This window comes from Echinops telfairi, unplaced genomic scaffold, assembly GCF_000313985.2.
Source record: "Echinops telfairi isolate 266 unplaced genomic scaffold, ASM31398v2 ScPeMD7_7468;HRSCAF=8506_0, whole genome shotgun sequence".
In the NCBI taxonomy this organism is placed as follows: Eukaryota; Metazoa; Chordata; class Mammalia; order Afrosoricida; family Tenrecidae; genus Echinops; species Echinops telfairi.
In genome coordinates this window covers 95,297,490-95,310,118 of record NW_022111369.1, presented here as the reverse complement: position 1 = coordinate 95,310,118, position 12,629 = coordinate 95,297,490, and the positions used below count along the sequence as shown (strand labels likewise).

The following is a 12,629-nucleotide window of genomic DNA, read 5'->3' as shown; positions in this document are numbered from 1 at the left end:
GAAACAAAGGTGGCAGTAGATCTGGTGCAATGTTTCCCAAAGTGGGCAATCCCGTTGCCTGGCTGGGAGGCAGAGGGGCGGGGCGGCAGAACCATCTAACCCTACAACACACTGCCCTCAAGTGCGTGCTGACCCACAGCAACCCTAGAACCCCAGGGGTGCAAACGCAGACACCTGCATTTTGAAGTGTACGGAGTACAACTTTGTACTATAAGAGCAGAGTGAAACATTTTTATTTCCTTTAATTTTTTTTTTCCTGCAAAGGGAGAGGTAGGCCAAAATACTTGAGAGCCTATGATCTGGAGAGCGATGTGGAGAAGGATTTAAGATCACACCGGGGAAGTTCTGTGAACGAAAGCTCAAAAGAGAAGCTAGATAAAGCGCCACAGACATAGGAAAGCAGGGCGATGGGGAAAGAGCCCTTTACACAATTTCCTCTTCTTGCCGTGCAAAACGGGCCCCCGTAACACACGTTCCTCACGGAGGAGACCAACTACAAGCATTTCTTGTTGCAATGGCAAATGTCTGAATATGTAAGTCTTTGGCACAATGCAGAGATCAACCTGGGACGCTGGGGCATGGGCATGGGGCATGGGAAGGGGGGCGCGCACAACCCTGGCTGGTCATGAGATAGTTACAGCTAGCACTTAAGGCGAGCTTATGCTAAAACAGTCAGCAACATTGCTATGGGGTGTCTTTCCATTGGCGTCGTTTCCCATGTGCTGATTTTTGCACACGCCGATGCTATCTGTTGGTTACCTGTGTCCCTGGGGAGAAATGGCCTTTTTCGGGACGTCTGTGTCTTAAGGTTTAATTGAAGTTCTTATCACACTGTGTCTGGTCTAATGTCTTTGAGGCAGTGGACCGGTGGGATCCGTGCTGATTTGCATGCCCTTCTTGATTAAGACTGAAATACCCAGATCACCGAGGCCGGCAACCAGTCAAGAAAATGTGGCCCCAGAGAAAACTGAAGAAAGAAGCCAAGCAGAGCTCAACGAGGTGGCCCTTACTGGTGGAATAGGGGAGTGGTAGGGAATTGAGGCCACTTGTAGGGCCGGAGTCTCACCCTGCCATGCAGGGAGGAGGGCCTTACTTATGCCATCAGCAGGAGTGGTCAGGAGTGAGGTCTGTTTGAGGCTTGGGGAGTCAGTATTTCCGGACATGGAGAATGTAGTAAGATGTCTGTGGATGGAGGCAGTCTTATCCCTAAGCACACGAGTCTGTGTCTCTTTCTTCTAATAAAAAGGTAGGCACCCTGGACTTTCTGTGGCCTGGCCTGGGGATCTCTGCTAATATCTATCCTCTCTGGTGTCCCCAGACTCCAAAACTAAGGGGGACAAGCTCATAAGAAAGACATGTCATCGTCTTTGAATATGTGCCACTCAACATGATGAGTGTGACTGCTCCCCTCCACACCTCCAGAGAACTAATTCTTGTGTGTCATTAAACACGGCGATGCTGTGTTTTCCAATCAACTGCAAATCAGCCCGATACTCTGAATATCATTACTGGGAAGGCGTGATTTCCCTGCAAAGCGCTCTGTTTGGTTTTTGCCACTGGCTCCTAAGAGAACAGCGACAGATGGGAAGATAAGGGTGGAGGAACGTTGGTGCCCACGCGGGTCCCGAGCTTACCACGAGCCCTCCAGGTAGGCATTGAGGCCTCTGCGGATGACATGGCCCAAGTAGCCATTTTTCTCAGCTACGTGCTTTGCCCATCTGAAAAGGAAGAGGGAAAGAAAATACCCAAATTAAACAACTGCCTTTTTCTTCATATGATCTCAAGAAATCCCACTAGGGGAATATTTTGCTTGTTGGAATTTTTATCGAGCTACAAATTAGAATGGAATGCTAAGGAGGTGAAGCAGGATGGATTCTGAGAGCTTTATACTCCGTGCCCTTTCTTATGAATGCTTGGCGTTGCTACTTCTGGAAACGAAGAGTGTGTGAGGTACACCGTGAGATGCTTCCACACCAACAAGAAAATAAATACATATTCTTTCTATGAATTCGAATACTCTGCACATGAAACCATGCTCACTGCGGTATTATAAAGTCTCATCTATTTGGTTGCTGTCCCTAATGTACCCTAGAGGTGTTTCCTCATAATGAACGTGTCTGTGATCATCTGCAGATGGATCAGCACTACAACAACAGTGTCACCATGCACGACGCATGGGCCAATGAAAAGGAGAGCTAGAATGATTTTAAAAAATATTTAATAGAAAAGAAAAGTGAGAGAGAGAGAGAAGGAACAAAGAACAGATGAGATGAACGGAAAATAAAGACTACAGCGATGTCTTTAAAAGCAAGTCTACTGAGCACCCAATACAATGATTTAAAAAACTACCTGGAATTACATTAAGTGTAGACGCCCCAATGAAGAAACTAAGACCGTCTTAAGCAGTGGGAGATTTGAACACACGTCCACAAATGTCAAAGGACTGAAGTCATTCGGAATGTTTTCTACTCATAATGGAATTAGGTTAGAAATCCTTAGCAAAAAATCATAAGAAAGTCTGGGGACAGTAATATTCACATCAAGCATTCTGTTCCAGGATAAAAACCCTCAAGTTGGTTTGGGTTTTGCCACTGCATCAAGATCATGTGGCTTCTAATCTTTGTGCAGTGGCTGTACTGTGGCCAAAGAGGTCTACCCGAGGCACGATTTGTGCTAATTGAAAACTTTTCCCGGATCATATTGCTTCCAAATGTGTTATGAAAAACTACTTTTTGAGAGGCAGGCAAGCAGCATTCAGGTGACCTAAAGCAGAGGTCTGCGGCTCCTCTTTTCTGATGGGCAAGATAGTCAATATTTTAAGCCCTAGGGGCCACCGTTATATATTACATTTGTTTGTTTGCTTGCTTGTTCTAAAACCTTTTAAAAATGCAGAGTCCCTGGGTAGTGCAAATGGCTCCTGCTCTCAACAGCTCACCCAAAGATTGGAAGTTCAAATCTACCCAAAGGGTACAAGGGAAGAAAAACCTCCTACTGATGGGCTTCAAAAACATCAGCGATTGAAAACCCAATGGGGCATGGCTCTTTCTGACCCATGAATCCAAATCAGCTCCATGATAAGTGGTTCGGCTTTTGGTCAAAATTGTAAAAACCCATTCTTTGTGTCTGGAGTCATACAGAAAAGGTCACATTTGGTCTCTGGGCCGTAGCTGGTCACACTCTCTGTAAGGCAGACTCAGAACGGAAGGGCCTCACAAATGAGCCTTCTGGCCGCCGGGCTCAGGACGCTACTACACAAGGAAAGCTACCAACGTGGAGGGTCAATCGGAACCAGCAGGAAATGGGTTGAGCCTGGAGCAGAACCAACTCAAGTCAGAGTTGAAGGGAGAAGATTCCCAGGATTGGCGCTGAAGTTAGTCCCAGCCCATCAGCTCTGTCCTGGACCAAGACAGACTGGGAGAGAGGCCTCCTAACGCATGTGATGGGTCTGACGGTGCTGGGGGGAGACTGGCACAGTGGCACCAGATTGACAAAGAAGCCACGGCACACTCTGAGGTTTAGCGGGAAAGAGCTGTAATAACTCTCATACTCATGGAACCAAAGAGAGGACACACTTGTTTGGAAAACGAGTGATGCGGAGGCACGCATGGATGTGCGTGGTCACAGGAGGTAGCAAAGTGAAGGAAGACTCTAGGGGGGAGTGTCAACGAGTTGGTGGGAAATTTCCATTATCTTTTCATCCCATTTTCCCACCAACTTTCTGAAGCCCCCATGTATATCTTCCACAGTGGGACAGCACTAGCCAGCACTCTTCAGGGGAGGGGGTGTAAGCGGTTTGAGGTCAACTGCCCATCAAGGGCGGTGGATCGGACCCACCCAACAGGACGGCCGCAGAAAGGCTTGACTCTGCTTTTGGAAAGACGGTTGCCAGGAGCTGTGGATTTTGACTCCGAGGCTACATGGGACAAAGGCTGGCTCTTTAGACTGTTCGCTCTATGGGAGCGGATCTCCCGGCCTTTTCTCTGGGTGGGTTTGAACTGACAACCTTGTGGCGGGCAGCCAGGTGCTTGATCAAGGTTCCTTTCACCGTTGAGTCCAGCCAAAAAACGAACAAACAAAAAAACACCACGGGGCTCAGTTCTTCCGATTCTGTAACATGAATCCATAGTGATGAGTTTGGGGGATGCTGAAAAAAACCTAAAAACAGTCATCGAGAGAATAGTGTTTGACTTTGTTATTGCTGTTGTTGCTTGTTTCAGTATGCTTCTCTAAATACGAAATCCAGGAGAGGTCACTCTAGTGACACTAACTAGATTACTGGTTTCTGGGGGTGAGGGGGGCACGGCAGGGGAAGTTAAGGGGAAATGGGGAGCTAATAACAATAAGTACAAGAAAGAAGCACATGTTTTGTTGTGTATCTTTTTGCCACAATCAAAACGCTATAATTACACAGAGAACAATGAGTACCAGGAAGAAGAAAATGTTCTAAAATGAACCGGGGTGATGGTTCTACAACTCTGGCCGATGGGACTGAACTCCTGAATGGTGTGACCCGTGGCGGAAGGGAAAAGGAAGCATGCACAGAAAAAGATGATCTAAACCGACCGCAGTGGTGACTACACGACTCCTCTAAATGCGGCAGGAGGACTGAGTAGCGTCATAGGTGAATCAGATGCTAACACGATGTTTCTAAAAGAGGACAGTGTTTAGAGACAGAGGTAAATAGGAAGAGAAACAGGACAGACAGAGGGATGGGCAGCCGGTGGACAGCGAGCGCCTGCTTTTCCCGATGACTCTTGTCCAATGATTTGGCGCTTTCAACTATGGGTGTGTGCAATTCGCAGGGATGAAAACCTACCTCTCTTTCCAGATGCAAGCAAAGAGGCGAAGAAAAGAGGAAGCCCATTCTTCTCAGGAGGTCTAGGGTGGTTAGGACCCCCCCCCCACTCCCTTCCCCCGCCAGAAGATAATTCCTATTTGGCAGATTCTTACACGACAGCTTTCTCGGGGTCTCTCGGGAACGTCCCCAGGTTGCCCGTGATGTAGTAGAGCGAACACCACAAGGTCCCTTCCATGTGGCCGCCTTGGGCAGCCTTGTGGAAATATTCGCCCGCGAGTGTCTGTGAAGAGAGATTCAGAAGGTCACGCTCAGAGGCCGCCTTCGTGGGAGCCGGGGCAGTGGGGGTGCACGCCAGACGTCAATACCACAGCTTCTAGCTTTCGGACTCGGGAGAGCTTCAAGGAAGCTACGTCCCCTGGGGAGCGAGCAGACTCAACACATTCTTTGCAGGGTCTCGGGCTGGAGTGAACTGGTTTGAAACCCAGGTCATGCAGCACTTGTTGGGGGGCACCCTTCTCTGAAGGTGGCCTCTGAGATGGGGAGCCTTTGTCTCCCTGTCTGGTTGATTATATTTGCCCAGTGAATGCGACGTCACATAAGTACTCCACTTGCCCCCTGCCTGGACCTCTCATAAGCCCCGGTGGAGGAGATGCAGGACCCTATCAGAAGTCCCATCGGGTGAGAATTCGGGCACTTGCTTTTCTAACCTTGCTTAATGCCTTTCTTCAAGCTCATGCACAGAAACCCCATTTCCCGTAGGAAGGTGAGAATTAGAATATGACAATAAAAATCCTCTCAGGCAGATGCGTGGGAGGGTTACCAGACGTGTGTGAGGCCTAAAATCACAGCCCTGCGCCATCCGAGAGGGACATGGAAGGGAAATAAATACCGCCCCCCTCTCCCCGGGTGGACACACTGTCCCCCAGTGAGTGTGACTCTTTGGAGGCAGTGCACGGTCCTTTTGAAAAGCCTGGCCTTGGAGCGAGGTTGGCTTGGGCTCAAATGCCAGCTGTGGGCTCCTTGGCAGGGGGGTGACCTTGGGGCATGCTACTTAATGTCCCTGAACCTCGCCCCTCGCTGTCTTCAGCTGGAAATAAGAAAACGGAAATGAAACAGGTGGCAGGTGAGTGAACCTTGCATGCAAGGTGGTTTCCAGATTCAACGGGATGATACATTCTCGAGGTTCAGCACTGCCCCAAACCGCCTGCTGCCATGCGCCCCCACCCCCACCCCCGCCTCAACCAGTGCCACCTGAGTTTGTCTCCTTGTCACAAATGCCAGACGCCCTGGGGTTGTCCCTGACCCCTCTCCCACATGCCATTCATCAGCCAATCCTGCCACCTCAGCCGTCAAAACGCGCACAGAATCCAGTTACCTCTGGGCCTCTCCACTGGCAGTGCCCTGGCCTCGGCCACCACCTCTCTCACTTGGATCCAAGGTATTAACCCCTGCAGCTGCCAGCCTTGCCTCCCTTCAGCCTGGTCTCCATGAGAATCCAGGGATAGCCTGATCAGATACAATATCATTCCCCAGCTCAAAACAGTCGAGTGGCTTCCCACCGCCCTCGGAGCAAAAGCCAAGTCCTCATGTGACCTGGTCCCGCTGCCCCTCTGCCCTCACGGCCCCCACAGCCACTCCTTCTCCCTCTTTGCTGCCTCTCTGCCCCCCTGCCCCACCCCCTGCACTGCTCCTCAGATGTGTAAAGACTTTCCATCTTGGTGTGGGGGAGGCTTAGCTCCAGCCCGTCCACCTTCTGGAATGTTCTTCTGCCATATATCCACAAGATTGGCATCCACACTTCCCACAGTGGTCTGTACCAGGTCACTCTGGAAGAGTGGCCTTCTTGGGTGTCCTTTATACGATGGCAGCCCCCTCTCCACCCTCTGTCCTCCTTACGGGTTCTATTTTGTCCGTAGCACACACCACCGCATGCCCTTACAGTCTGTGTTCATTTGTTTATTGTCTTGCTCCACCCCGCCCTGGAAACGTCAGCTTCCAAAGAGTAGCAGCTGCCTGGTGTGTCCGTGTCCCGGGGCTCGGGCAGCGCCTGGCACAGGCCGGCTTCCGCAAACTCACTGGATAAACTCAACAGATTCTGCTGAACGTTGTCCTGGCCGTTATCAACGTCCTCCTCAAAGACAGGGCATTCCATCTCACACCTGGGCCCAGGTCCAGACTCTATTAGGTGTGTGACTGAGGAAGTAACTCAGTCTCTTGGCCTCGGTGGCTTGCCCTGTTGAATGGTCACGATGACAGTGGGTCCCAGGGAGGAGGGCCAGGCTGAACCAAGAGTGGGCAAGGAGGGTACTCTGCAGAGAGTCTGGCACAAAGGGAAATTCAAACTGTGCCACTGAGTACGTTCTGACTCCTGGTGACCCTCTAGGGAGAAGGTAGAACCACCCCTGAAGGTTTCCAAGACTGTTACCTCTATGGGAGTGGAAAGTTTCAACCTTTCCCCTTGGGGGGACAGGGGGGTTTGAACTGTTGACTTTGTGGTTAGCACCCCAACACGGAACCCACTCTGCCACCAAGGCTCCTGGCACAAAGGGAGCAAGCACTCCATAAACATACATCTTGCCCTGGTGGCTCTGATGATGATTCTGACACATGGGCTCAGACCAGGCCACTCCGTCTGGCCCTTACTCTTTGCTTCCTGTCAGATGCACCTCTGACGCAGATGTACACCACTCATCCTCCTCATTCCCACTCCTCAGTTCAAGCCTTCCCCTACCACAAAGCCCTCCTGACTCCGTCACTTCCCCTGTGCGGACCTCTGGGTACCACCACTGCCCACCCACGTGGGGCTTGATTCACGCCCTGTGCTTCCCTGACTTGTCTTCCGAACCGGCCCTCTGAGGTCCTTGAAGGTTGGGGTTGTGTCTTGGGATGTGTCTGTTCCACCCACGGTGCCTCGTCCAGGATGGGCCCGCCGCCCACTGACGCTGGACACTCGGGAAGCTAAGAGCTGCCCTCTAGACGACTCACTTGGTTCCTTCCAGGGTTGCCTGGAAAAATGCCATCTAAGTACAGGACCCCGAGGTTGTAGGAGGCGTCGGGGTTCCCCATCTCTTCAGCTCGTAGCCAGTACTTGGCTGCCTTGGCATAATTTTTCCTGAATTTGTGGTAGTACCAGCCCAGGCCATTGACTGCCTGGTGCAACCCCTGCGGTTTGAGAAAGACAAGAAGAAAGGAAAGGTGTCAAGGTTAATGTTAGGGAACGGGGCGGGGCGTGAGAGAGACTCCGCAAGAAGCATGTGACCAGACCCCCTGCTTGCGAGGGAGCAAAACCTCCCCTCTTTCCCTTGGGGGGGAGGGTGGGGGTTGGGGAAGGGGCAGACGACCTCTGAGAGGGCACGTGAGTTTTCCCAGGGGGGCTGCATGTGACTGCTGCTGGGATGTGGGCCTGGAACCATAGGGAGGCATGTCCTCAAACCTCCCAGTGTCCTTGTGCACCGCAGGGCCCTCACCACCCACGGCATCCACAGTGTCTTTGCCCTTGACATCGTGAGCACTCGCCAGAGACAGGTGGCCTGGAGTCTGCCCTGGCGAGCCCTGCAGAGCCGAGGTGACCCACTTGCCCATCTGTAGCTTGCTCTGTCCTGAAGTCACTGGGACTGCCCTGCATCTGTGGCTGGCTGGCTAACTGACTGACTGACTCACTCACTCACGCACGCACGCACGCACGCACGCACTCACTCACTCACTCACTCACTCACTCACTCACTCACTCACTCAGGATGGTGGCTTCAGAGGCTGGGCAGCACCATGTCCAAACCTGTGTCAGGGCCCCCAGAAGGGCTTGTCCCCTATGCGAGGGGGCTCTTGAAAGTTTGTGGAAAAATACAAAGAAAAGATACAGGAGTTTCCCCCACGGACTTTCCACAGCCTTCTTGTACATCCTGCGGGGAGCCTCCTTGCTCTAATAGGTGCCCACCTTACTCGGGTACAGACCCCTCCGGCCTGTGGGATGAGGACCCTCCCCCATACAGTCTATTGCCCAGCAGCCAGCCGGTGAACACCTGGCACTCACTCCTCACCTCCTGCCAGGCTCAAAGCACCAGAGACAGGAGGTGAGGAGCGGGCATCTGAGAGGTCTGGCAAGTCGGAGTCTAAAAAAGGCCCCAAATCAGCTGCTGTCTAGCCAGTTTGGGCTCACAGCACCCCCCAGATGCACGCATGCGCGCGCGCGGCGCGCATCTCCACATCCCATCTCATCTGAGATGGTACCAAACCAAACCCCAAACGAAATGCTATTGAGTCGACGTTGACTCAGTGACCGTAGAGGACAGGGTAGAACTGTGGGCTTCCGAGACTGTAACTCATCTTACTCCCGAGGAGCGGCTGGTGGTTTTGAACTGCTGACCTTGAGGTTAGCAGTCCAACAAGTAGCCCCCTATGCCACCGAGGCGCCTAATGAAATCCGACAGCGCTACAATGAAACAAGCTGGTGTGAAGGTCCTGCTGAGGAGGGAAAAGCGAGAGAAGTAAAACAATTCATTCATCAGCCTTGAGACACTTGATAAACAGCCCCATTGCAGAGGCACCAGGAGAGAAACCCATTTTAGGATGGGACGGAGTTCACCTTCGGAGGCGTTTCTAGTTCCAAAGAGTGAGGCCCATTCAGTTTCAAAGAACCTCAGTGCTTGTTATCAGGGCCGCCAGTGATGATAATTTCAGCCTTCAAACAAAACGAGCCTGAATTCTATTTACTGGCAGGTGAATCCGGCTTTTGAAATGGGTCGTCCCATTGTGGCGGCTTCAGAGCCGGTGTAACCTCAAAGGGAGGAATCAGCCCCTGCGGCCCCTGCCCCTCACCCTGTTTCCACTGTCAGGGTAGGGAAGGGGCGGGCCATTTACTGGGTCAAATGTGAGAGCACTTTCTGGGTGGGGTGGTGTGGAAAGCAGGAAGACAGAGAGAGCCACAGAGCGAGAGCGAGCGAGCGAGCGAGAGAGACAGAGAGAGAGAAAGGAATCCTGCCCTGTTATTATATATGGGTGGTGTGGTGTGGTGTGTGGTGTGGTATGTGAGTGTATATGTCTGCGTGTGCGTGGTGTACTGTGTGTAAGAAAGAAATCTTTCCCTATTAAGTGTGTGTGTGTGTGTGTGTGTGTGCACCTACATGTGGTGGAAAGGAGTCTGTGTGTTAGAAAGGCATCATTCCCTTTTACGTGTGTGTGCATCTGTGTGGTAGAAAGAAGTCTCTGTGTGTGGTGAAAAGGAGTCCTTCCTTACGCGTGTGCCTGTGTGTGGTGGAAGGAGTCTGTGTGTGTGTGTGTGTGTGTGTGTGTGTGTTAGAAAGGAATCCTTCCCTGTTAGTGTGTGTGGTGGTATGGCATGTGGTATGATATGTGTGTGGCATGTGGCATGCTATGTGTGGCATGGTATGTGTGCGGCGTGGTATGTCTGTGGTGTGGTATGCGTGTGGTGTGGTATTGTGTGGCATGGGGCGTGGTATGTGTGGCATGGTGTGTGTGGCATGGTATGTATGTGGTGTGGCGTGTGTGGTGTGGTATTGTGGGGCATGAGGTATGTGTGGGTCGTGGTATGGGGCATGGTGGAAAAGAGTTCCTTCCTGTTACCTTGGCAGCTGCCTTCTTCATCAGCTCCAGCGCCAGCCGTCTGTTCTTTTTCACTCCTTGGCCCTAAACAAGGACAAACAGCAGTCATGACGAGAGCAATGAAGCCAGCGGGCCCTTCGAACCGTAAGAGACACATCGGTGTCCCAGGCAAAGCACACACTGATAAAGCCCAAGCCCTCCACGGAACACCTCATCGTGAAGCAGTGGACAGGAGGTGGCGTGACAGCAGCATCCCATCACCATCACCATCTGGATGCTGCTGCTGTTGGTGCAGCGGCACGAGGACCCCCAAGCTCCCTGCTTAGCAGGGCCAGCAGACACCCCATTTGCCACGGAGTAAACTGCATTCCCGTCAGGCCAGGGCTGCTGTTGGGAGAAGCCGTGAATGAGGCTAAATGCGTTGGGCAGTCCTGAGTGCATTCCTGGGCAGGGGGTGATCTAATTCTGGAGCCAGATCGAGTTAGATGCGTTTGGACAGTCAAGAGTGATGAGTAGGCTGTGTCTTGCAGCCTTGCTTGTCCTGGACAGAGTCCCCCAAGTAGGACACGGCGGCTCCAGAGGCAGAGGACAGGACCTTCAGAAACCCACAAAATCCTGTGCTAAAAACAAATGGTGTGCCCAACAGCGAGAAGAACGGGTGTATATTGGTGGGCAGGGGGAACTTGTGGGAGCACCTGGACGGGAGTCTGGAGGTCCATGGTAGGAAGTGTGTGGTAGTTACATCATCTGGTGTCAACTTGAGACCACTAAGAGTGAAGGCGTGGATCTGAGCCTGTCAATCAGGCCATAGCTTGATGACCTCATTTTGGAGGTGCTACAAAGATAAATAGCTCGCTGAAGGTAAGGCACTCTCTACTTCGTATTCCTGATGACAAGACACATGGAGCTATGCTAGAGCCCTGCAGCTGGAGGAGCCACCCGGAGATTCATGCCAGCGCTGACATACTTACAACACCAATGGATCCACAAGACTTCCCACCCACTGGCCTGTGAGCTTCCTGCATTTGGTGTCGTTGCATGTGTTTCGTGAGTCTGAAGAGGATTTACAGATTGGTAACAGACATATGGGCTAATATCGGACGCATCCACTTGATCTGGACTGGGCTGAGATGTTTTCTCAATGTTCAATTGCTCTTGTATCTGAAGCTCTTTCTTGCACACAGATGAGTGCCTCTGGATTTGTTTCTCTAGTCAACTCAGACTAACACTAAGTGCAAGCAGGATTTGAACCCGGGATGGGGGGGTAGGCTCCCTGGGTGCACTTGATAACTGATGGAAAAGTCGGCCATTCAAGTCCAGCAAGCCGTGCCACGCAAGATGGACCTGGCTGTGAAAACACGTCACGGCTTCTCATGGTCTGCATCTCCTTAAACAGAGTACGTTTGGCTTTTATATTTCCAGAACCAAGCATAACATGATGAGTCCAGCTCTAGGCTACACAGCATAAACCAGGTTTCCACTAACCTTTAATGTACCCATTTAATAAAGCCAGTGCCGCAGGTAATGAGGAAGGAGGTGGGAGCATTTCAGGGGGGCATCGTTGCTTCATCTCATGAGTGGGGAGAGGAAGGAAGGAGAAGGGAACACAGAGGCTTCTGGGAAAGATGAGGCAGAGCAGCAGCTGGGTGGGCTTCTGAACAGCCCCAGAGGCCACAGTCTCAGAACTTTAGAGCTTCACCCCCTCCCTGCTGTTGAGCCGGGCCAGACTCAGAGACCTTGCAGGGCAGGGCCAGACTCAGAGACCTTGCAGGGCAAGGCCAAACTGCCCCTGTGATTACGGAGACTGTAACTCTTTATGGGAGTAGACATCCCGGTCTTTTCTTCCTAGTTTCCAGTAGGAGGGCTCTGGGCATTTTCACCAGGACTGTCAGTCTGGAGCACCTGGTGGAGTGGTAGTTACACATGGGGCCCACAATCCTCAAGGGCAACAGCTCAAAACCACCAGCTGCTCCTCGAGGGAAGGATGGGGCTTTCTACTCCCATAAAGAGTGAGATAGTTAAGGTTTATTGTGCCAACCTGGCCAATAAACACATGTGGGATTAATTGAAGGGTGGAGAGATAAATGGCTCAGTGAGCCTCGCCTTTCTAGTTCTCAGGTCTCTTGCTTTCTGATGGTTGAACCAGGGTGCAGCTGCCTTAGCCAGTTCCCTGCTTCCGCTGGGAAGGCTCACTTCCTGCAAGACATCCCTGAGGAGAAGCCACATGGACCTACCCCGATGCAGCCCTGGGTGCTGGAGCAGCCGTGTGGAG

The 12,629-nt window shown here is 51.9% G+C and overlaps 1 protein-coding gene and 1 non-coding gene across 2 annotated transcripts in view; one reads left to right on the top strand and one right to left on the bottom strand.

Moving 5' to 3' along the window:
- Window positions 1–12,629, bottom strand: part of SEL1L3 (SEL1L family member 3) — a 160,509-nt gene that overhangs the window by 37,503 nt on the left and 110,377 nt on the right. Inside the window, exons 14-17 of the mRNA XM_045284078.1 lie at window positions 10,379–10,441; window positions 7,784–7,960; window positions 4,951–5,078; window positions 1,635–1,718 (exon numbers count right to left, since the gene is read on the bottom strand). Coding sequence (XP_045140013.1) covers window positions 1,635–1,718; window positions 4,951–5,078; window positions 7,784–7,960; window positions 10,379–10,441 — 452 coding nt within the window. The remainder of the gene's footprint in view (window positions 1–1,634; window positions 1,719–4,950; window positions 5,079–7,783; window positions 7,961–10,378; window positions 10,442–12,629) is intronic.
- On the top strand, window positions 2,617–2,752 carry LOC115873469. Its single transcript, XR_004048455.1, has one exon. It is a non-coding gene; the product is annotated as a U4 spliceosomal RNA (small nuclear RNA).